Raw genomic sequence first — 25,585 nt, forward strand, 5'->3', positions numbered from 1 at the left:
TCTATCATACACAGAACAATGGGCAATTAAAAGTGGGCACACAAGCAGAAAAGGGTGATTCTGACAATCAGAAACCTGCTGCTTTGTTTTGCTCTCCTCACATCTCATTCCACTGTCACTAATTTGTATTAAAGTTCTGTGAGATCTAAGACAAGTAAGAAAGACATAAGTGTTTAACAAAAAGATTATGGTGTGTTCCTTATGCACTAGGACAGAGTTATAACTAATTTTTCCCTACTGCAGTAATGGCTTAAAGCTCTTACCAAGCTTCCCAGGTACAGAGACAGCAAACTTCTCCACTACTTCCAACAAAAGTCTCACTTCGTGATTTTCCAGTATTTCTGGTGGATGGAAAAGCTTATGTTGCAAACTTGACCTGAGTGGCTTCGTATATACAATTCCTAGTTCTCAACATTTTAATAATACAGGATGATTTGGCACACTTCTTATCTACATGCAAGATGTACTGTCTCCACAAGCTGACAGAGCTACTTTACAGGAAAAGAAGACTCATCACAACAGATGCAAAACAAATATGAAAAGTGGAGTCCCTCTAAGTCACTATTACTTAACTGTAAAGCATGTATGGGACTTTTAAAAGGCCCAAATTCCTCGGGACTTTTAGTTTTGAGTAAATAGGTTTTCCAGAAGACATCTGCTTATAAGGTCAGCAGAAAGTCTGACCTATATTTGGATTACAAATTTTGTATGAAAATTATGCTCAGTGAGCAAACGCATGTGTGAAAATCAGCTAATTGTCACATTTCTAGTTTCTGGATTTCAGACTTTGAAACGCTAATACAGTCCTTAAGACCACACTGCCTTTTGATACATTTTATTTTTCCAGTGAGTATTAAAAGATTATTAAAAGTCTCTGCCACTGTGTACTTTGAAGAAAAAAAAAGGAGTGTTGGGCAAAGGATCTATAGAAGGAGGTCAAAATTAATTTTTGTTTTAAAGCAAAAGGACAAAGTAGTGAAATTATACCAAAGGAAACAAAGCTAGTTAAATTTTATTTTCCAAAACTCCAACCTAAATAAGTATGTTAAATAACCATCCAAAAAACAGTGCTGACTGTATTAGCAGATGCACAACTTATTTAATCAAACAAATAACAGTGAAATATTATCAGAATTATTTACATGCATATTTACAATGTGTGTTCTTTATGGTGGGTAACTTCTGGGAATATTTGCATCTGTTCTTGGTAAGTTTTTCTATTCAGTCTAACCAGTATAGGTAACAGGAAACAAACTGAGTTTGGCAATAAAACCAATGGAGCATCCTAGGAAAACTAACATGATTATATGGAGTCCAAAAAAGAGCAGTTGGCTTCAGAATGTTAACATTTATGAAATAAATGAATTTACTCCAATTACAAAATTAAATCAAACTACATAAAATTAGAAGAATAAAGGAAGTTACAAGCGTTGCCAGAAGGTTAGACATGTTAGATACATTATTGAAAACAAAAAAAAAAAGAAGAAAAAAGAGCACTGCATGTACACTTGAGAAGCATGGATTCAAACATAACCACATTATTGTAGTCTCGAAGAACACAACAAATTACAGCATAGTTTTTGCTTCTAAATTTGAAAATGAGCTTATCTGAACCAAAGATCTTGAAAGCACCTCACTTCCAAAATACTGCTTGCTTTTTCACATATCAACATATAACATTTATTCCAGGGGGAAAAAAAAAAGTCCAGACCTCACCCATACATGTTTTGGAAGAGTAATAAAACAGAAATAAACAAAACAAAAATCCATACACAAAACAAAACTCTCACAAACCACTTCTCATGATTGTGATCTACAAAAAAAATTCATTTTTTTCTTATTTCAGTCACACTCTTGTTGGGGGGAAGGGAAGGAATCAAATACAACATATACGGCATATGGTAAATAGAATGAGTATATCCCCAATATATACTAAAGCAAACAAGCAAGCAAATTCAGATCATTATTCTTTCCCTTTCTCCCTCAAGGGAAATTTTATGGGGCAATTCCCCATTAAACTTTAATTTCAATTATAACTTCTAAATAATTTTTATTGCAGCCAAAACATTGTTCAAAAAACATTATTCATAAAATAAACTATGATATATACACAACATTTTAAGTTACAGGGCATAAGTTTACAATTTTTGGCAGATTCTGTTAAACAAAATGGAAATTGTATAACTTTAGTACTTGAAGAAACTAAAGTTCCTCATTTTGGTACAAATATTTTGTGTCCCCCTGTATTCTAACTATACCTAAACAGGTTTAATAAACTAACATTAATATGTAACATCTCACTGTTTTCTCTCATGTTCTGATTCTAGACAGAATTTTTCATATGCTTCTTCAATTTCTGGATCCATCTCATCATCAATCTCATCAAAATACCTAAAGAAAAAAAAAGTCACCAAAGGTGTTAAGTTTACATACAGATTTTGAAAACCATTTGTGTAGATGTCAAGAATAAAACAAAGCTTTATAAATGACAGTATTTATGAGATTATTTTTAAAGGGGGATGATGAAGAAAAAATAACGGGTACTAGGAAAACAAATAAACAGAAACCTCAAAGCAGCATAGATGTGTACAAATACCTACAGTGTTTGTCACCTTTTCAGATCTTCTGCTGCCCAGTTTAAAAGACAGAATTAGTTCCCAATATGATAGAAAACACAATCATGCAATCCAAACTTCCCAAAATTTACTAATGCATCTATACTGATATATTTACAAAAAACATAATTACCAACATGTTAGCATGGTCAACATGCTAGCTCAAAGAAAAATGTTCATATAGAAACCCTGTGCTCCTGTTTGTTCATATTTAAAAGGAGGCTCCCTATTGCACCTGCGTTATACTACCTTGTATTACAGGGTAGCTGGACTTTCAGAAAAGATCAGTCTTATTTAGGTCAAAGGAAAGACTGGATCCCATTAATTATGTAAGTATTGCACACAATGGAGACTACTATAGCGTTTCAAAATAAAGCCAGGGAGTGATGGGCATCGCTTCAGTTTTCTTTCCCCCCACAGTATATTGGGAAGTAACTTGTGTGTTCCAGGTTTTCTCCATATCCAACTCTAATGTCCTAACCATAGACTAGGACAATAGAGTTGTAGCTTGAACATGATAGTGTATGTAATTCTAAACAGCCTTAAAAAATTGAGTCAGCAGCTACTGACTCTCCAGAAGTGTGCATTAATTTCAGGTGCTCAGTTTACTACTTTCTGTCTCTCAGTTCTAAACAATGGAATCGGCATGTCTGATCTGCACAGAGGCCATAAATGTGTTTCACAGAAAACCTCAGCAAGCCATAGAAAATGTGTATGAAAAGGTTTTTTACTCCAGCCTTTGCACTGAAAAGGCAATCTACATATTTATTTGTTCCTTTTTTCTTGCAGAAGCGTAGGCTGCAGAAGGCAGAACCCTCACACAGAACCCTCCTCCCTGATGTCAGTCATGAGAAACAGCTGACAGAGAATCAGCAGACGCTCGTCTAAGCTTTTCTTAAGCCTTCAACAAAGAAGGTTACAGTCACCTTGCTTTAAAGTTGACTCAGAGTCACTCTTTGGATTTGCTGTGTTTTTAACTGCCGTCTGCTCCAATTTGCATTTATTCTTCTAAGCACAGAGGTTCACGTGGGTCTTTTTTTTGATACCTCTGTATGAGCTTGTTGATTTCTGATGACATCTCTTATTTATCTTCTGAAGTTGCCACTCCCCACAGTTAGGGACAATCTAAAAGTTTTCTAATTTACTAACACAAATATCAATCCAGGCTTGCACTCTTACCACACATAACACAGAACATGTTCTTGGGTGTCAAATCATGATCTGAAAGTCCTTCTCTGTGAGTCCAAAGCTCAGAACAACTTAGTTTAGACCATATTCTTTTAGTTATTTTACATATTTCTTTCTTATAAACTGACACCAGAAAAGTCAGACTACATTTTCACCTATTGCTTCCCCCTTTGCTTTCCTTGCTCTACAGGAATACTGAAAAGCCCTTTAATTCAGCACTGCTTGTGCTGAGGAGAGAAATTTAAATTCCTTCCTTTGAAAGACTGAAAATTCAGTAATTATCTCTAGCTGAGATGTTTATGTACATCAGTCAAATGAATTTAGGTTGCCTCACAACAAACACTTCAAGGCTTGGTGCTCCATTTTGATTGCAAATTTTTTTAAAATGCAGAAGTTTGTTTGTATATGTGCATTAACATTTGAAATGTAGCTATCCTACTCAATTGGATAAATATGAAATTGGTTTCAAACTTGTGTGATTACAATCCAATTTACACCCAAACAAACACATCCACTGTAGAACTAAGTAACAATTATCTTACTTAATTTCACTTTTGTCAAGATTGGAATCCTAATTCTGCAGTATCACAGAATCGCAGTAAAAATAACTATTATTAAAACAATATATTCCTAAAAAAGAAAACATACATATCCCCAGGTCCTAATAGATCTGCTCCATTTTCTTCATAATATGGAAACAAATCCTCTCTTTCAAGCAGCTCTTGGTATTCTTCTTGATAATCTGGTGAAGTAAAAATAAGATTGAGTAATATACATCTATAAACTTTGGAAATAGGTTAATGATACCATGAATGTCATGAAACATATTAACAGGAAAACCTCCCCCTACAGTGTTTTCTCAGAACATGATTTGACCTCTAAGACTGATGCCTAACTTCCCACAGAACTGTAAAGGTAGTGACAGATGTCTTTACATCAAATGATGCCATGCCACATTGTGCTCAGATTACAGATAACAAAGAAACGAAGGAAGAAAATCCCTTTTGCCACAAACAATGGATAAACAGAAGAAGATTTGAATATTTCTGGCTTCCTGGAGAGACTGAGTGCTGAGGACTATTGCACAAATTCTTCTGAACTATATGAACTCAAATGCACATTCTCCCTTTCAAACATCTTACCTTCTTTTAATGCAGAATAAAGCATGTGTTCCACAAAACCAGGAATTCAGACGGATTTTTGTCTTGTAAGGTGTCTAAGTTTCAGATGTCTGAGGAACTTCAACAAGCCATAAACTTAACTACAACTTTTTGAAAATGATTGAGAAGGCAGGTAAACTAAACTTGCGACATACCTGGGTCTGCTGCAGTGAAAGGAACACCATCAGATGTGTAAAATGTTGGCTCATTCTAAGAATAAAGTCAAACAGAAAGTTATACGTATTCAGAGACAGCTGTTTGTAGTTTTAAGTAATGTGACTATTTATGAATCAAATTAAATTCACATTAATTTAAGAAACTGAAATGGCCATGTATTCTTACCATAAAATAGTTGGGGTCATTTTCAGGGGTAGCTTCTGTATGTGAAGTTGTTCCATGAACTCTACCCCAGTTACTAGATCGCAGTTCTACTAGTTTCAGAAGCTTATGTTTTACATCTCTGAAATAAAGAAAACCACTACAAAAGTTACAATGTTTTGTGCCAAGCAAGTAATTGGGCTTCTCTTACTGTGCAATACAAGATAGTTAAATCACTCCAAAAAATGTTCTAGAAAGGACAAAATTTGGTCCAATCTGCAGAAAATTTTAAGTTAAATTCTTCACCTGCAAGTATAGATGCTTTATGTGTCAATTATGAGATCCTCATCCCCTCCCCTTTCTCTGCTGTTAAGTAAGGAGCTTATATGAAAAAGGAAATTGTTATAGTTTTTATTGGGATATCGCACCTTGCAGCACAAGCTGAGGAACAAATCCTTTTCTGATAAAAGGAAAATACTGGTAGTAACAGGGGGATGATCTTCAGATTTTACTTTAACCATTTATTCTATGCTTCCAACTTTAGCCCTCCTCGTCGTACTGAAATGTTGTAGTTAACAGTGAGAAATAATGTCCCCAGTATGTTAGATACCTACACCCATTTCATCCCTAAAATAAGAGAAATTGCCTTCTTTTAAGCAAGTCTATGGAGAAGAGTCTCATTAAGGAATACATAAATAAATAAAATTTTTTGTTGTTTTCTCAATTCAAATGTGTTCGTTGATCTGTGTCTTTGAAATCTCAGCTTGTGCCATCAATTTTGATTCCTGAAAACAAAATTTTTCTCATCCTCCTTGGGGGCAGCTCAATTACAACCCACAGATGATATGAGCTACCTCTTGGCCTCCCCTCCATATGGCAAGAGATCAGTGTCTGAACCTACTACAGGTTTTTAGTGAATTTCAAGAAGCTGAGGATGAAGCACAGCAGAATCAGACAACCTCATGCACACAGTCGATTAGTCAGCCACTAGTACATTACTAATACGTTAGTCAACCACTCACTTTTTTCTAGACCACAGTAAAGACATTGGCAAAAAGGTGTGTTATCCAGAAGAAAAAGAAAAACAAAACAAAACCACAAACCATATTTCATTTTGCCTCTACATGTATAGTGATTTGTAGGTATTTGATACTGCTACATATTTAATACTGTTCGTATATATTTAATGATGTTAAATTCAGATTTAAAAGTATAAACTATGAGATGTGGCTACTATTGTCTCTTTGTATATAGTTGTGTTTAGACCCTAAAGCACTTATGGAAGATTTCAAGACCTAAAAGGTTAAAAAGAATAAAAATAGAGTGGAATATGCACCTCTGTTAAAAGAAAAAAAAAAACCACAACACAAAAACCCTTCACAAAACAAAATCAAAAATCCACACACCTCTTCAACTGAAAAATACCTTCTCTTTTTTCATGTGGGAAATGACCTAAACATCATGTTATTTTTAGTAAATAAAAGTAAAGATAATTTTTTGGACCTGTTCATTATTCTTGAAGATTTTCAAGTTGTTCTGTTCAATATAAACGAAACACTGCACATAAGTTTATCTTCTCACCTGCTACAGCTTGCATCCAACACAACATTTTCAATTCTCTGAATCACTTCCTCCATATCACTCTTTCCTTTTTCTTTCCAGGCATCTTCTAAAACTGAGCCTGTCAACTAAAGACAAGGGATTAGTATTTTTTTTAAAGAAAAATCAGAAAACCTTAATAAACTGGCAACTTAAGAGATTGTGTAACAATTCACGATGCTTATATGCATTAGGTGACTATGTGAGGGCTGAAGCTCCCCTTTGCCTACATCTCTTTGTTAAACAGATTAATAGATCTCATAATAGCTTATTTTAAACTACAGACAGCACAGTAACTCTATGTCCAGTAGAGGTATATGTTACCTAGACGTTCACAACCACTTTTTTCACTCTTGAAATATGACTTTGAAACAACTCTGCAGTGACAGCAGTCAGATCTTACTTGATTTAAGTACATACTGTGACAAAGAAAACTTTATTTTTGCAGCTGATGCCACCAGCTTACATGAGAACAAATAGTTTATTAATAAACTGCAGAAACACTGCAGTCAACTTGGCTAGCATCACAGAGAATTTCATCTGGGTATATATAGAGGAGACCAGAATTATCTGATCAAGCCACCCCAAACTTTAATACATAAACTCTGTGAGGCTAAAGCTGTTGCTGAGAAAGCTTTAGCAGCAGTCTAAAGCATAGAACTGCTGTGGATGAAGGCCTTTTACTACAAGAATAGGTACTTCATTGAGTATTTTAGTATTTATAACTTCAAGAGTTAAATAAGAAAAAAATTGGTTTGCCACTATGACCAAAGTTCATAGTAATCCCTGATCTTCTCACCATAAATATTACATGATAGAAAATGCTTGAAATGGCACCTGATGATACAAAGGGATAAAATCCTAAGATAAATGCAAGATATATTGGTCAGCATTTGTTTGGTATTCACACTATTCTACTGTTGTCCTACCTTGATCCTAGATAATTAGGTAATAGCATCAAGATGATTCATTAAAAATAAACATTATACAGCAAAAGGGTGAAAAACTGTATCACTGTATTAAAATGAGAAGATAAGACCATTATTGCTTTAGTAGTAAAACCAAGGTTTTATGAGATAGCCTAGTCTAGCTACCTGTGAACTCAACATTTGTAGATACTGTAAGACACCAGAAAATATGTGCATTAAGAAAGAGTCTCTTTGTTCTGTAACACCTTTTAAATACTGTAGTGTGTCAAATGATCTAGATCACTCTTGGTTTTTTTTCAGAATGAATGCTGTCAAGCCAAATCTCCACCTTCATTGGAAAATGACTGAAAAACAGCACTGCATTTGTGTATTGTGTGTGGCCTTGCCCTCAGGGAAGCACTGTCAACGTAATGACTGACCACAGAAGCGAATGTGCTCATTGAGCACAACCTCACACTTGCTATGAAGCAACCTGCTTAAACATCCAAACATCAAATGAAGGTTTTAAACTCAAAATATCTCTCTTCCTTACTTTCTATTTACCATATCAAAAGAAGCTGTCAGAATTGAAATTCAAGCCAGAAGAAGCTGAGAAACAGTGGAGAGTGAGGAAGGGTAAAGAATGAGAAGAAACAAACAAGTCAACCAAAAATCTTCAGAAAAAAATGTCTAGCACCCAACTTTCATTCCTAAAATAAACTGTGTTTTCCCAACTATGAGTATAATAATACCAGTGAAGATAACAGTTTCTCCCTGCATAGAGGGTAACATTTTTTTTTTTAAAAAAAAGTAAAACTTACAAGCAAAGAGGTTTGTTTTCATCATGAAAGACAAATATATATATTTCTATAACAGTAATGACACAGACAAAACAGAATAAAATAACAGATATCAAGAATCTTTTGCAAAAAAGTGGTGGACCCTAATTGCCCAGTGTCCTTCAGAACATACAACACACCCAAGATTCCACAATTCATCCAAGCTGGTTACAGTTTTCTCCCACACCGGAAGCAGCAAAATGAGACCTGAAGGGACTGCTTATTCCTTTGAACCTTAGCTTCAGTTTTATTTCTTTTGTTCATACACAAATGGCCTTGAATTCACTTTTAGAGCATCATTTTCTTACTGGCTCAATTTTGTAATGGTGTTAAGGAAAACAAATAAAAGTAGTTTACTCTGCTAATGACGTAATGCATAAGACCCTGTAAATATTTCCTCATTTGCAGTTTACCCTGCTGTTCCCAAAGCTAGGAAGGTTAAAAACCATGATTATAGTACTGTCTCACCTTCAGGAGTTTCACTGCACATATCAAATTACTGTCCACAGGATTAGAGAAGAGCGCATTTAGTAATTCCCGAAGGCCTTCTTGAAGAATTTCTGCTCGTGTTACCTGTCCCCTTGTTCCTTTAATCTGAAAAATATATATTAAAAAGACCCCCCACATTTAAAAGACTTGAGTTTTAGAAATTAGTCAAGGCACACTTTCTCTTTTGAATGCTGTGTGGTTTGTTTTGCGATCAACATAGCTGATCTCCACAGTGGGAAGAACGTGCTAAATACTGCAACCATTTTAGAATGCAGATTTTCACAGAATCATAGAATGGTTTGGGTTAGAAGGGACCTTAAAGGTCATCTAGATCATCCTCGACCTGCTGGCCACACTTCTTTTGATGCAGCCCAGGTTGTAATTGGCTTTCGGTGCTGCAAGTGCACATTGCTGGGTCATGCTGAGCTCCTTGTCCACCAACACCCGAGTCCTTCTTGGCAGGGCTGCTCCTGACTAACTGACAGCCTGACCCAGCTGCAGGACCTTGCACTTGGCCTTGTTCACACAGGCCTACCTCTTGAGCCTGTCTTGGTGCCTCTGGATGGCATCCCTTCTCTCCAGCACGTTGAGTGCACCACATAGCTTGGTGTCATCACTGAACTTACTTTAAGTACTATCCTTACAATTCTGAAATAACAATGCGTGTCTAGCATTTGTTTCTCTGCTAACAAATTGCTAACAAAAGCTACCAAATGCCTCCCCAATGGTCCACCAAATATCAAATTCTCAGAACTCCATGCTCTTTTCCACACTACGTTATGTATTTTTTACAGCTGTGGTGGCTTACTTCCAGAAAGCATTCTTTATGTATTTAAAAAATTACAGAAAATGGTTTAAAGATAAATAGTATACTCCACAGAGTATGGTAAATTCCACAAGTGGACAACTCCCTCTCCTTCAAACTCTTTGCACATCTTTCTTTTTTCCTTCTAGCAAGTGAAAAGTAGATTTCAAGGACCACTTATGAACAGAAATTGAAGAGTCAGAGAATGATTTTCCTCATGGCAGTAGAACATTTTTGTAGTGTCTGCTTAAATCAAACCATTGAAATAATCAAGTCAAAAGTATATTTTTAAGTACACTACAGCACTTAGTGAATTTGGTGAATACACAGCCGTAAAAGAAAATTCTGGAGACTTTTTTGTACATATCACAAATACAGAAAACCAATACAAGATTTCATGCTTCATGCATAAGCCACGGAGTCAACCATCAGAAGAGATATCTTTAAAGGTCTCCATTTTTAATTCGTCATTTTGAGGATTTTCACATCATTCTCAAGGGTTTGTTAACACCTCCTATTTATGTCTTAATACTGAATTACATGGGTTATTGATCCCGTTCTGCTTCTGCTAGGCTGTAACATTTCACATGTTGGTTAAGTATAGTCATATGGGGGTTTTGCCAGAAAAGAAAATGTCAAAAGCTTAATTTCAGAGGTGTTTTATGGTCAGTTCTTTCTATGGATTCTTACACTTTAATTTCTATACACTTCTCTTCTAATGATTTTTTTTTAATTGTTTGTATGTTTCTTGGACAAACGCATTATAATGAAACTGTTCTAAAGTTCTTTTACTTTACTACCCTCTGCCTTTAAAAAAACACCTCAAAGTATTTCAGTTCAGTGTTTACCTAAAAACAAAACAAAAAAATAACAAAGAACCAATTGACATAAAATTTTCTTCTTACCTCTAAGTTAAGGTAAAGTTCAGCTAAGAACAGCACAAAGGAATGAAATTGTTTTTTAGTAGCCTCATCACCTTTGGTAGCTTCATTTCTGTTTTCATACTCTGTTCGACACCTGTAAATATTAAAGCAAAATCATATAATCTATAACCATTCTAACATATGTAACATGCTACTCATTTAAGGGAATGATGAGAACTTATGACCTGCATGAAAACTGTTACATGCTGAATGCTGGGGAGTGTGATGTGTGAGGGATATGAGGCCTTCACAAAGTAACAGTGGATTTTCATCCCTTTAGACAATACATACGATTACGTGTTTAAGCAGTAAGATATCTGACGCAGCAAAATGAAACAGAGCAATTTACAACATGTAGAAATGAAGACAGTTAAATAATTTATATATTAGAATATCCTTTGAGAATGTGTAACACTAACACAGGCAGTCAAATGTCCACAGAAATAGACATGTTCCCCCCTTCAGGACGCTGCCCATGTTGTCTTAGATGCCTTTACACTTATTTAATAAATTCTTTATCTTGCCATTTTAAATGACAGTGATACACAATTCAGGACACTGAGCTGAGTGGTGCAAGTGATATTCCAGAGGGAAGGGATGGCACACAGTGGGATCTTGACAGGTTTGAGAGGTGGCCTGGGTAACTCATGAAGTTCAACAAGGCCAGGTGTAAGGTTCTGCACGTGGGTCAGGGCAATTCCAAGCACAAGTACAGACTGGGCAAAGAAGTGGTTGAGAACAGCCCTGCGGAGAAGGACTTGGGGGTGTTGGTTGATGAGAAGTTCAACATGACAGCAACACTTGCAGCACAGAAAACCAACCATGTCCTGGGCTGCATCCAAAGCAGCGTGGCCAGCTGGACAGGAGATTCTACTCTCCTCTCATGAGACCCCAACTGGAGCCCTGCATTTAGCTCTGGGGTCACCAAGATAAGGACACAGACACGTTGAGCAAGTCCAGATGAGAGCCACTAAGTTGATCACAGGGCCCAAGCACCCTTCCTACGAAGACAGGCTGAAAGATTTGGGATTGTTCAGCCTAGGGAAGAGAAGGCTTTGGTGACATCTTATAGCACCTTCCAGTACCTACAAGGAGCCTACAAGAAAGCCAGAGATTGACTTTTCACAAAGGCATGTAGTGATAGGACAAGAGGGAATGGTTTCAAACTTAAAGAGGGCAGGTTTAGATTAGATACTAGGAAGAAATTCTTCACTGTGAGGGTGGTGAGGCACTGGAACAGGTTGCCCGGAGAAGTTGTGGATGCCCCATCCCTGGAAACTGCTCAGGGCCACGTGGAGTAGGGCTTTGAGCATCCTTGTGGGAGATTCCCTGCCCATAGGAGGGGTGTTGGAACTAGATGATCTTGAAGGTCCCTTCCAACCCAAACCATTCTATCATTCTATAATTTAAATATAAATACACAGGATTCAGACAATATGGCAAAGAAGTAATTTTTCTAGTATTCAGCAACTGTGCCAAAACTATACAAGTTTACATGGCAGTAAAAAAAAACAAACTTAAAAAATAATTGAGATAAAAGGAAGGCCAGACAAATTCTAATGTATTCTCAATGATTGTGTAATGGATTCAAAAATAGCGGAGAAAGTGAGAAATCTAAAGAGCTGAAATTTCAGGTAGAAACTTTGCTGAGAAACAGAAGAGGATCTCTCTATGGTCACATTGTAGGGTTGTTTATCTACACACACCCTCTCTTCTCTCAATTTCAACCATATTAGCAACAAAAACCTAAGCAACTTTGAATTCATGGCTTCAGTGTGCTAAAATGAATGTTATCTACTGGGTTTGCTTCAAAACTCAGGAACCAGGAAATCCAACATACACAGGGATTTCCTTTCATTTCCAAGTAACACACAGAGTTAAAAAAACCCAAAAGGATTAATTTTTAAAGCAATGAAACAAGGGGGAAATGAGTATTTTCAGCCTCTGTATGTCCTGGTTTTAGCTGCTGCTTTGCAGTGTTTACACTACATCAAAGACTTTTCTGCTTCTCATCCTACCCCACCAGTGAGGAGGCTGGGGTGGCACAAGAAGTTGAGAGCAGACAGTCAGGAGAACTGACCTCAAGTGACCACAGGGATGTTCCATTCCATGTGGCTTCATGCTCAGCATATAAACTTGGGATAAAGCTGGTTGGGGTCTGCTGTTCAGGAACTGGCTGGGAATGGGTGGGTGGTGATCAACTGCATGGTGCTTCATTTGTTTTGTGTATACTAATTCTTTACAAAACAGAAAGACACGTAAGAGAGTAACAGGCTTCAAGTGACCTGCTGATACTGACCTTTGAAGTAACAACTGTCGGAAGTTCCCACTTTGTGGACTAATGGTTAGATGGTGAGATAGATAGTTACACAACCGTGCTCCCATGTAGGAAAAATTTGGGACAGATGTGGCCTTCCGAAATAAAAATGGAAAAAATAAATTATTCATAAAACTAATGATTAAGCTATCAGGAAATACCTTTAAAAGCTTTTCTGAAATCTGTGCTTAGTTACAGTTGATTATACAACTGAAGAGCAGAACAGTAATGATTAACAATTACTATTTGCCATGTTCATTTCTGTATCTCAACACTTCACTATGTGCATTTCAGCACTTAAAAGTTCATTTTACTGTGATTTTGTGACTCTAAGAAAACAATCACCATTATGCCAAATATCTTCAACTCTACTTCTGCATTGTGACCTACAGCCAAAAAGCGTCTGAAGGTCACTTACAAACTCTTATACAAAACATCAACACTGGACATTAAAACACTTTTTCAAAGACACATACTTTCTCAAGGAGCAATGTAAACCTGCTCAGTTGGGTTAAATTAACATCACTAAAGCAGACACATAAACTTCAGCAATTTTAATTGTTTTGTGATAAGCCAGGAAACAAGTATCTGGGCTTCTGCTCAAGACAGAATAATAATAAGCATAGCTGACATGCTTAAACACTATCCTATCCTGACATACAACAAATCTAAAATTAGATACTTTGGGATAGTAGCACAGTTTTTTTGCACTAAGTTGTATTTTTCACATAATTTCAGACTGGTAACACTGGACTTCTCGGCTGAGGAAGACACAGTAAACCCTAATGCTGGACTTGTTTTTAAGTTACATTAGATGAGAGTCAATGTATTTAAAATACAAGAAGTTAAAAATAGCATAAATTCCTCTTTTTTTCCTCAGTGAACTTATATGGAATATTTTCATCCTTTTATAACTATCCTCCATTGGTTCAAATAAAGGATGGGAATGAAGTAATTTTTCTAGTATTCAGCAACTGGTGATCTTAATGTCTAACTAAACTGTCTTCAATTAAATGTGCATTAATTTTGTATAATAATGAGAAACTTGAAACTCTACAGTTCTGTACAATGACCAACCAGTCATTCCACTTTTACATACTCCAGATTAAAATATTCTGCAGGTATCTGCTCTTGAATAAAAGAGCATTCAAGGTAGAGCTTGAAAGCAACAAACCCATGAAAGGGTGAGACACCCAATGTAATAAATAGCAAGCAGAAGCGTGGCTTCATTCTGTGCAGTGAGCCCAAAAGACAGCAACAGCAGCTCATTTGCTAAGCAACACCTATTAAGCTGTTCTTTCCAATGGTTCCCCCAATTAGTACAGAGTTCAGCTCAAGGTCTCTGTCCTCATTTCCATGGCCATCAATGGGACTGGACCTAGTTACCCTCAGATGAGCTTTCCTCTTCTCCAGTTATGCTGTTCTGAAATAGGTATATTCCAAATTAAAGTAAAAAGCCTGTCTATAAAGAACCATTTCCCAAGAGGTGATGTGTACAGTAGGTATTAACTTTTTTTTTTTAAATAACAAGGAATTAAGAATATTTTAGGATTATGAAGAAATTCTTTTGCAGGATAGAATCAAAAGGTACAAGTCTGACATTGCTTAAGAGTTTCAAATGTAACCTTCTTTAATTAAGCACCATAACTTCAACTGTAGTATTTTACCAAGATCTACAAATACATAAAAAAGGAAACAGCAAGCTGGGGAAGTGTATACAAGATAGGTAACCCACATTTCAGCTACCATTTCATCTTATTGAGCAAAATCTTTCCCTGTATGTTTCAGTCTGAAAGGGGGGGGGGAATCAAACCATTAAAATACTACACAGGTACAATGAGGTAACAAATAATACCGGCACACATTCTTGGACACTATGTAACAGAGGCATAATATCTCTGTTATAAAACAGAATACACAGACTACCTGCTGGTAGATGAGTTCAACAAGTTCTTGTAAAGCTTCATCTGTAGTGACCCAGCCATTCAGTGCCTCAGCAAAATGCTCTATTTCAGTTTCAAAACAACCTGGCTGCTCAGTGAGGTGATTTAGGAAGTCTTGTACATATTCTGCTAAAGTCAGATAGCCATCATATCTATCTTCAAAGGAAGAATCCTGTAGAAGTGAAAGAATATACCAACCTCTTAAGAAGAACCTTGAAAAATGCTGTCACACTTACTGTCTCCAGAAGTAACCATACAGCCCCCAGTTTTGAGTCTCTGCATACTTGATTACACAGTTTGCTTCAACAGTTTTACAGAGCACAGACCTCACCATATCACAAAGCTCTTGTAGTCTCATCATCTTAACTAGGTATTTTAGAGACATTAGGGTCTTCCAGCAAAACACATCAAAAGATGGATTAAACAGAAATCAGTTTCCCAAGTTGAGTGCAAGATTAACTAACAAAGTAAGTATCTGTTAAGGGTAGGACTACCAAACCGAGGCTCAACACCCATTCCTGATGTGCACACAAACTGTATTGTGGATACATGAACTGTAGTAGTAAAAAACTGAAAATCTGAAACAAAGTGTTTTGGACTTAGTGTGTACAGTACTCCAAAAGAACGGGGAGAAATTGAAGAAATACAATAAATACAGTGTCGTGTTTCCATGTAGAAAGTATAACCAGGAAAACTGATATTTTAAAGTCAGCATATTTGCAGCACTTGGCAATAGATGAAAGATTACAAGGCATGAAATGAAACTATTCAAATGGCATTGCATTCATTTGCAGCTCCTGAGGTTAAAAACCAGACAGTAAACACACCTGTTCCCTAAAGAAGGGAGGGGCTAGCACAATATCACTTCATCAATGCTTATGCTCCCACCGATGGGACAGAGGAATGATGATTTTGTCCATTCAAAAATGAATGTATATAAGTATCTAATGTCAATACTGTTACAAATTATTATGATGTGATATATGAGAGGAATAGCAAAAAAAAAGCAGCACAATTTGTGATGTCACTAGTAGTAACACAGTACAAATAATTCACTTTATCACACTACTCAAATGATTGTGAAAAGCATCTGATAGATTTCAGAAGTGTCAGATGAAGCCTGAAAAGGGACTGCTAAAAAATAACTTACAATTAGCAATTCAAGACATGAGTAAAAAAGAATATCAGAATTCTCAACTGATCTACTATTTAAAAATGTTTAAAGTGTAGTATCTACTGCAATGAAAAAATGAGCTAAAATGATAAAAGACTCCTTCTTTACATAGTGTACGTAAAGCAACAAGGTTTATAAGTATATTTTCCCTCTCCCTTAATGAGGGGTTTTCATTTACTTTATCTTCAAAATGCCTCCATCTCTCCTCTACTGTGAAGCAACATGGATCTGTGAAAATTTTTATCTCAGTATGAACTGTGAAAGACAGATACACACTGCTGAAAATCAAGTACTGACATTAATTTCATGACTTGTGAAGAATGCGTGGGAAAAAAAGCAGACTTTCCAAAATTCCCCAGATACATGTCATAAGGTTATACAACTCTAAGCTAGTGAGGTGGGGGACACATTGATGTAACAACAGTAAAACTAGAAAGATTTCCTATGATGTTTAATTAAGTAGAAGTAATTTAATGCTGCCCATCAGAAATAGGAAAAAAAATATGGGTTTATGGAAATAATAGCTAACTGTTACTACCCACAAGGATAAAGCCTTCAACAACCTGATCTGAGCTTAGGATTGAAGCACAGGAGTTTTGTGAGGTCCTTTTCAACCTAAAGTATTCTATGATTCTAATCGCTTAGAGCTTATAAAACCAAAAAGTAAAGGCTAACAGGCATATGTGTGACTTGCTAAACACTCCATGTTGCTAAAGGAAATCAACTTTTACAAGGTAATTTCAGACAGCCCAGTAAGAGTTCTGTACAATAAACTTAAAACTATTTTATTCCACAGCAATATTACATTACTGTGCAACTATTGCAGCTTATTCATATACAGCTGAACTAGCATCTCTGCAAACAACCTGTTTCAAAACTCTCCAGCCAGGCTTCAGCAATTGCAACTAGCTGCAGCTAATAAAAGAAGCTGCTCTTTCTGACAGTCCCGAGATTGTTATGAGATCCCCATCAGCAGAGAGGAAAGTATCTTCCTCTCATACACACTTGGTAAGAATTCAGTCTTGGAGGAGAACGAACGTTAGAGACCCCAGTACCATTTGGTGTACTGGTGTCTCCATATACTCCTACTTCCATTTTGTAATTAATAGGCTAAACACAGAGGCTAAACTCTGTGCCATGTTCATATATCTGTACTAATTATGCGACTGCAAAAGAAGCCTAGGTTTTAGTAATTATGCCAGGGAACTGAACAAATGGGAGAGAAAAATGAGTAATCCAAATATGATAATAAGGTGGTATATTGCTAAATTGCTTACACTTCATACTTTAAAAACTAACTGAATTTAGCCCAGTGACTTCTAGACATAAACTACATGCATTTCTCATTGTCAGATTTTAAGATTTAACATAAAGACAGCATCATACACTGTATCAATGCAAGAAAAATACAGCAAATGGCTCCTGAATATTTTTAGTAGAAGTTGGCTAACAGAAACCTGCAAGATTACACGTTCATTACAAATCTATGACTCCAAGCCACGGAAGTCAACCAGAAATTTTTCATTAATATCAGTAATTTCTCCATCAAGCCAGTGCTAATTGTTCTCCCTAATGTTTGAGAGCTATAGGATGGGATCCTGGATTATTCAAAACAAAGGGGTCACCAATTAAAAGATTATAGGTTTGCTTCTCTTCTATTAAGTATCACTTCACAAGTTTACAGATATAAGAACAGAAGACTAAATAGGTACTAAAACTCCTCTGATTTACATAAAGATAAAACAGAAATTCTACAGAAAAGATTCATGAGCCAAATCTGCTCTTGGACTCAGTTTCTGTACATATGCTGCTTAGCATTTTCCTCTATCTAGTAAATTCACATTTTCACTTAGGAACTTAGTAACTAATCATTGATTTGATTTCTCTTTGGACTTCTTCGGAACAAGCTTTTTTTCCCTTCAGATTATATGCACTTAACAAGTTTACAATAAAGTTATTGCAAATTCAAGTACTAAGACTGTTGCATATACGAAACAACCTGTGCATGCTGAATGAGGTTAAGTGGCATTCTTATCCTTGGCCTTCTTTTGGAAATTAATTGAAATAAAAAAAAAAAAAAGGCAGGAGGGAAGGATTGTGGAATCCTAAAATAATAAAAGTCTCACTCCTCAAACTATTAAGTGAGGTATCATTATGCTGCTCTCTGGTCTACTGTAGACATCTACAATTTCGGATGGGTTGGACCCTGTATGCAAACAGAAGTCCGTGAAGGCCTTTCTCCAAAGCCCTGGTAAAGTTCTTCAGAAAATTCTAGTAAGCATTGTATGCTGTACCCCTTAAACTATCTTCACAGGTAATAGATAGTTTTGAGTATCAGAACTGACTGAAAATAACTGATCTAGTAATCAAACATTATATGGACACATATGGTAATTATAATAATGTACAATCAAATAATAAATCAGCACTATTTCTAAAACAATAAGTGTTTAATAGCAAAACCACTGTATATTTTATATGAGAAATTCAAGCTTTCAGACATAAAAATTCCAGGGAACTTTATAAATGAAAGCTAAAAAGTACTAATTTTAATTCAGAGAGAGAGAAAAGTTTCTCAAAACTGTCTTGATTCAAATTTTAAAAACTCATGGTCAAAATCTGTGTAATAATAAAGAGTGCTAAAATTTCCTATTTTTACTGCAAGTGAGGCCAGTTTATGAAATGAATTCAGTCATTAAAGTAAAAAACGCAATATTTTGTAACAGCAAAGGATGAAAGTCTGAAATAAAACTGTTTTATGCCTAGTATATTCTGATTAAAGTCCCTGCAACATACTTTAAAATAAGCAGTCTAGGTTTTGCTAGCATTTCAAGAGGTATTTTTATTAATAGATGAGTCACATTCATAGCTTATTCCAACAACATAGCAACCAGGAACTCCCCCATGCTTGTGTGTTTTTGCAAAACAGCTGAAAAGCAACATTGTTGGCCTTGAAACTTTGCAATTTTAAGTGAGCACTATGTATACAATTCAAAAGGGCCTTTTTTTTTTTTCTTGAAACTAAAATACTTTTTTTAGAAACCATGTAACCTCTACTGGGGCAAAATAGTTATTTTTCCCCTAGATTCACTGAAGCATATTCACATTGGCATTTGTTAACAGTTCTATACTGGCAGTAGGCTTGTATTATCCAAGAGAGTAATCATATTCAGTAAGCTGGTAAAGCTGGTAACATAAAGGTAACATCAATTTTACTGGTGAGTAAAAGATTTCAAAACACCAAACCCCCATACTTAGCATTCAAATAAAGTATTTTTATGCAAGTTATTAAAAAATCTATTTGCTTCAGCATCGTTGTTTTTTATCACTTGATTATATTTGTAAAAGTAATAGTTCCCACCTGTTTAGTTATAGTACCAGAGTTTGCCCGCTTGTGTAACAAAACGATATTCCGAGAATTCACACAGATCTTCCCTGGTGTAGAACTACTGAAGCAGCAACATGGAAGACAATGGAGTAGAAAATAAAAGTACCAACTTCTGTTACATGATGTATCTACAATATTGATCCGAGATCAGCTTTAGTCTAGCTGGAAATGTATTTCCAATTAGGTGTGTGGGTAAGTAACTGCTAGTAATGAGTGTAACCCTATTTTTTTGTCCTTTGGTGATACAATAGCACTGAAGAAATTAAAAGACACATGATGATACACTGACTTAGGCAGTCATGACGAATCACACCCGTGGCACAGGAAATTCAGGAAAAGCAAAGCCTGTGCTCATAAAAGCCAAAGTTCAAGCTTTCCCCCGCACCTTCTTCAAAAACCTGTGAACTCTGCATAAAAATGCAGTATAGCTTTTAATGAAAATGCAGCGTAGATGTCACTACAACAGAGACAGTCACCAAAAAACCAGCTTACTCTCATGCTAGATGTAACCAATGCTTGGTGTAACCAACAAGGAATGTGGTTACCTGCAGCAAGCCTTGGTGGCAAAATATCGCACACTAAAGGCTCTCATGTACACCATAATATTTGCTCATTACCACTTAACATTCTGGCTGTGACTCTGGAGGTTATTGTGACAACTTTTGCAGTCTCTTCAGCAAATGCAAAATTCAAATTATCTGATATAAAAGATCTCAAGAAAACATTGTTAACTGGAATATAAGCAAATAGGCATATACTAAGGAAGATGTTAAAATACTCACTGTGAAATTCTGATTGAAATTCTGGTTGTACCCTGGTGGGTAAAATTCAGGCGCTTTAACAGACAGCTTTGATGTTACCACAGAAGCCACAGCCAACTGAGGTTCAGTCATTTCTGGTCCAGAATCAAGAACTGAAGCTTTATCTTCTGATCCAGATGGAAATCCTGTCTTTTGCAGGTGTTCTGAAAAATTTTTGTTAACAACTTGCCTTAGAAATCACTAAACTAGTATGCATTCACACAGAGTGAACTCAGAATACATTTTTACTTAAAATATAATTTTTCTGTAAATATACTTTCAAGTTTACTTTAAATACATAGTTTCTATTATTTTTCTTAAATACGGTAATGTTTTCATTTGAGCACACTCTAGATGTCTTTCTATGCAATGGAAAGTGAAGGGGACCAAAAAAAAAGGGAGAAGGAAAAGAAAGAAAAAAAGAGCTCTTCTCTCCTGTGAAAACATGTTTTCTGGAAGAGCTAACCTAAGTAAATCTTCTTATGGTACGTTTGCTCATCCTGCGGTTTTTCATAGATTTCAAATACAAATTCAAGACTTTGGAAGGTTAATAAATGAAATAAATTTTTAGCAATTTATTTTTAACAATGCTCAGAGACGCTTAGCTATCATTGTTCTCATACACCATTTGCCAAAACATCCAGCTTAAGGTGTTTTTAAAATGATATTTTCCAAACATATCATTAGAGATTAGCTCATAAATTTATTGAAAACAGAACCTGATACCTTCCTGAAAAAGCTGACCAACAGACAGTGCTTTGTGTTACTGTTGGGTTGGGTTTATTTTTGCGCAAACCTTTAGGCTGGAATTCTTCAGTAGGGGGAAGGCTGAGACCATCTGTGGTCAGATTAACAGATGGATAAAAAGCACACTCAGATGTGGGAGAACAGAGGAGGGGAAGGACAGAGAGTGTTGCAAGCAGCTGCACTACATCACACCTTTACCTGGGCCAGGCCCATAACCCAGTGTCCTGGTTTCAGCTGGGACAGAGTTAATTTTCTTCCTGGTAGCTGGTACAGTGCTATGTTTTGGATTCAGTATGAGACTAATCAGTCAACATGCTGATGTTCTGGGTATCGCTAAACAGTGCTTAATTTAAATCACGGACTTTCACTTTCCCATGCTCTGACAGCAAGAAGGTGCACAAAAAGCCAGGAGGCAGCATAGACCAGACAACTGACCTGGACTGGCCAAAGGGACAGTCCATTCCATAGAATTCGATATTCAGTGTATAAACTGTGGGGGGGTCGGCCAGGAGTTGCCACTGCTGGGGGATGGGCTGGGCATCGGTCAGCAGGCAGTGGGCGACTCTGCTGTGCACCACATGTTTCTCTTCCGTTTCATTCCTCTCCCCCCTCCCTAGTCAGCCAGGTGTCCCCCGGCTCCCCAGGGCTTCCCACGCCGACCCGGCCTCAGCGCGGTGCACGGCTCGGGCACTGGGGAACAGGACCACCCTCCCGCGGACAGGTGTCGGTGCCCCCGCGCCGCTCAACCCCCGTGCGGCGCCGCCAGGAGCCGGGCAGGTGCCCCAGGAAAAAGGAAGGGGGGGGTTGGCCCGTACCTGCCATCCCGGTGCCCAGCGGCGCCGTCTTCGGAGGCCGCAATGGTTCCTGCTGCGGGAAGAGGCCGCCCGCTTGGTGCTGCTGCTCCTCGGCCGAGCCCGAGCCGCGGGCAGCGCTGCCCCCGGGGCAGGCCCCGCCGCTGCCGCTCTCCGGCGCGCCCCCTCCCCGGCCCGGCCCACGGCCGGCACGGGGCACCCGCTCGAAACTCTCCGACATGCTGAGGCCGGTGGCTCGGGCGCTCATGGGAGGGAGGGAGCGGGGCGGGGGCCCGCGGGGGGCGGGCGGAGCGCGGGCCCGCCACGGGCCCGCCCGGCCGCTGCACTTTCGGTTTCGCGCCGCTGCCGCGCCTGCCTCCCGAACCCGCGGCAGCCTGGAAACGGTGTTTCCAAAGCCGCGATATTCTCTGGGATTGATCTCTCCACGGGGAAAGCGGGCGAGGTGGCCGTAACAGGGCCAAGGCTTCGGCTACAGCAGCAGGGCTGTAGCCACAGGTGCATCGCGCCACGCTGCGCACGCACAGCTGTTTCCAGCACACAGGGGTGGGAAAGCTGCGGGTGAAATTCTAAATTTAACGCGACGAAGTTAAGCCTCCAACATGACCACATTACTGTATAGTTAGGGCTACTTAATATGAATCTGTTTGCCCAGAACAATGTATTTTCATGTATAATTTATGTATGATGTGGTAACAAATGCTCTTCTGGTTTAATTTCTAAAACCACCTTCCATGCCAACAGGAACAGACTGAAGAAGATGGTCCATGTAACGCAGCTTTCTAATATTATCGTATTAACTGTGAATGATCCACTCCCATGTGCACTTACAATTTAATTCTTCTATTTTTGTTCAATTTCAGTCCAGAGTCTTGCTCTACTTGTTCTGCAAACTCCAGCTCACAATCTGCTTTCAAGATGAGGAGGGCAACTATGATCTGGGGTGCCCCAAATACACCTCAGCTGATCCTGCTGGCAGTGTTTGTGTTTTATCTCCCTGAACAGTCTGATCTTTGCTGACCATGCCACCTGTTCCTGCCAAAAAGTCAAAAGGTTGTGTGGTATTGGGTCAAATTCTGTTCACCACTCATGAGAGAATGAAAAAATAGGCAAGTGTGTAGTAAAAGGTTTTTAAAAAAATCAGGACAGCATTGTCTTGTATTTTAAAAAAAATCCAATTGGATTGTAAAATGGTGCCTTTAAGAGTCACGTTCCTACTGTGTTTACTATTACATGTTACCATTTTCAATTATCAACAGGGGGAGGGGTAGGATGTAACATATTTTTTACTTCTCCAAGGCATGAATTGGACTGATGTTTGGTGAGATAAAAAGGTGGCCAGACATTAAAGGTGACACAAGTTAAAATTAATGAGGCTTATCGGAACACTGTTCCTAGGCAACCCCTTCTGAAAGTAAAGAATGGTAAAATAACATATCTATACTCTGCAAAATGGAATGAGAGACAATGCAGGAGGTTCTGTCAGTCTTGTGTAAACAATTGTCACAACTAACTTAAGGAGTATTACCAACCTTTTAAATATCACAATTAGTTACTAAAATATCTATATTGCAAATATTCAGTGTTCTTGTGTTATTTCAGCTCTGGTTTTAAAGCCTATATTGTGACCTCTGTCCCCATCTGTAGACTTTACCTTACCAGGAGGTAAAAAAAGCTTGTATTAATGTGAAAAAGAAAGTTGAAATTCTGCATCATTATATACCGCAACCACTTTTCAACATGCCAATTTTTCAAGAAAGCAAATCTTACTCTTTAAGGTATACACCTATGAGGAATTAAATGCCTCAGGTTATCATTATTGAACCAGAGAACTTTTCACCTTTGGTCATAAATGTGAATTCTTTTCAGTTAGCAGATATTCTATATTATCATAATTTAATGACTGTTTGGCAACTACTTACCACTTAGAGTGGAATGTGATCCCAAGTCCATATTTTTCTTACAGATGCACTACTGAAGTTTGCATGAGAGCAGTTGTGTTTGATGGGCAATCCAATTTCTCCTCCCTAATTAGACATCTAAAACAAAATTAAGAAAAATAATCAGGCAGTTAATTTCAAAATTACAATATCTGAACACTGCCTACAATAGTATACCCCTTTAGACTGCCAAAACATTCTAAGCAGAGTATGGCCTGAGTAGCTGAAGTCCTGTCAATTACTACAAGCCTCTGAGACGAAACAGCAGAACACTGAGATCGCTAAGCTAGCAAAACATACCCTAAGCACAAAATGACTGGATTAAACCTTTCACCAAAGGCAGTTAGGAGCACTTCTAAGTATCCACTAGGAGTTACCCACTTTGTCCTAAGTGTCTTACCTATTAGTCTGAAACAATTCAGAACCAATACTACACACACATCTTTGATGCCAAGTGTTGAGAAACCACACACTGCAACCTTGTCACTATTCAGAACCCAGGCATTTTTACATGCTTGTGTTTGGGGTTTTTTTTTATGCTGATAACATATAACAATCAGAAAAAAAAAAGGAGAGGGCTAATTCTAGCTTTTAAAATGGAATTAATAACTGAATTATGCCGATCCCTATCATACTGATGAGGCTTTTATTGGACTATGGGCCCAATGGTTATTGAGCCCAAAACATAAAGCACGGGTACAACCCGTAGCTCTAAATTTCATCTTTCATACAAACTTATTTAAAAGCACTGTAGTGAACATGTAGTAGTAGAGTATCCTAGTAATATCCCTCAGAGAATCATGTTTTCAGTGCTTATCTTCACTTCTAGTCCCAACTCACCAGTTAGGAGCCTGGAAGCTGTGTGACATCTCCAGCAATGTGTATTTTGCATGAGCAGCGACACAGACTTAAATAAATAAAAAAAACCCCAACAAAACAAAAAAAACCCCAAACCAACACACGCTTAACTGATGCCTGGAAACCACAGATTGTGTGAAGTAAGATAACATATGCAGGATCGTATGAAGTTAGACAACATATGCAGGTATGCAGGCAATGGGCAGCCTGGGTAGTTGTCCTCTGGAATTGTCTCTCCAACCACGTGCTCTCTTCATCCAGCCAGGCATTATTTGCACAGCTACAGAATCACAGAATAAATTTACAGGTTGGAAAAGACCTCTGGGATCATCGAGTCCAACCTATAATCGAACAGAACATCACCATGTCAACGAGACCATGGCATGAGTGCCACGTCCAGTCTTTCCTTAAACACCTCCAGGGACGGTGACTCCACCACCTCCCTGGACAGCTCATTCCAGTCTCTAACCACTCCTTCTGTGAAGAAATTCCTCCTGATGTCCAAAGCTCCTCATTTGCTCTTACCCTCCCTTACCGCATCTACCACCTCAAGTACAACACTTCGCTGCTTTATCACGCATTTTTAAGAAGTAACAATAATGGAGGGGGCACCACCTACGTGCTGTGGCGTTAGTCCCACGTCCAGCACGCGTCTCTTCGCCAGCCTCGACCTTCCCCTCCTGGCACCAGTCAGCCACCGCCGGTTATGCCCCTGTCCCGCCCTCCCGCAGCCGTCGCCGCGGGCTCGCCCAGCACCGCGGGAGC

At 37.9% G+C, this 25,585-nt stretch overlaps 1 protein-coding gene across 5 annotated transcripts; it reads right to left on the reverse strand.

The window, feature by feature from the left end:
• Nucleotides 1–993: 993 nt before the first annotated feature.
• Nucleotides 994–25,535, reverse strand: PAIP1 (poly(A) binding protein interacting protein 1). 5 transcript variants are annotated; one of them, XM_017811190.1, is made up of 12 exons: nt 25,440–25,535; nt 23,945–24,061; nt 20,449–20,630; nt 15,088–15,276; nt 13,144–13,256; nt 10,827–10,938; nt 9,096–9,221; nt 6,863–6,969; nt 5,306–5,423; nt 5,119–5,173; nt 4,452–4,545; nt 994–2,391 (listed from the first exon to the last, which is right to left on the reverse strand). In XM_017811190.1, exons 2-12 carry the CDS (start codon nt 23,973–23,975, stop codon nt 2,298–2,300), a joined length of 1,221 nt encoding a protein of 406 aa, XP_017666679.1. In that variant the 5' UTR covers nt 23,976–24,061; nt 25,440–25,535; the 3' UTR covers nt 994–2,297. The 5 variants fall into 5 exon arrangements, with proteins under 5 accessions (XP_017666679.1, XP_017666680.1, XP_017666681.1 ...); XM_017811191.1 differs by having other exon boundaries at nt 23,945–24,063; nt 25,445–25,530; XM_017811192.1 differs by having other exon boundaries at nt 25,436–25,528.
• Nucleotides 25,536–25,585: the final 50 nt, after the last annotated feature.

The sequence above is a fragment of the Lepidothrix coronata genome, unplaced genomic scaffold (genome assembly GCF_001604755.1).
Source record: "Lepidothrix coronata isolate B3197 unplaced genomic scaffold, Lepidothrix_coronata-1.0 Scaffold31, whole genome shotgun sequence".
Classification (NCBI taxonomy): domain Eukaryota; kingdom Metazoa; phylum Chordata; class Aves; order Passeriformes; family Pipridae; genus Lepidothrix; species Lepidothrix coronata.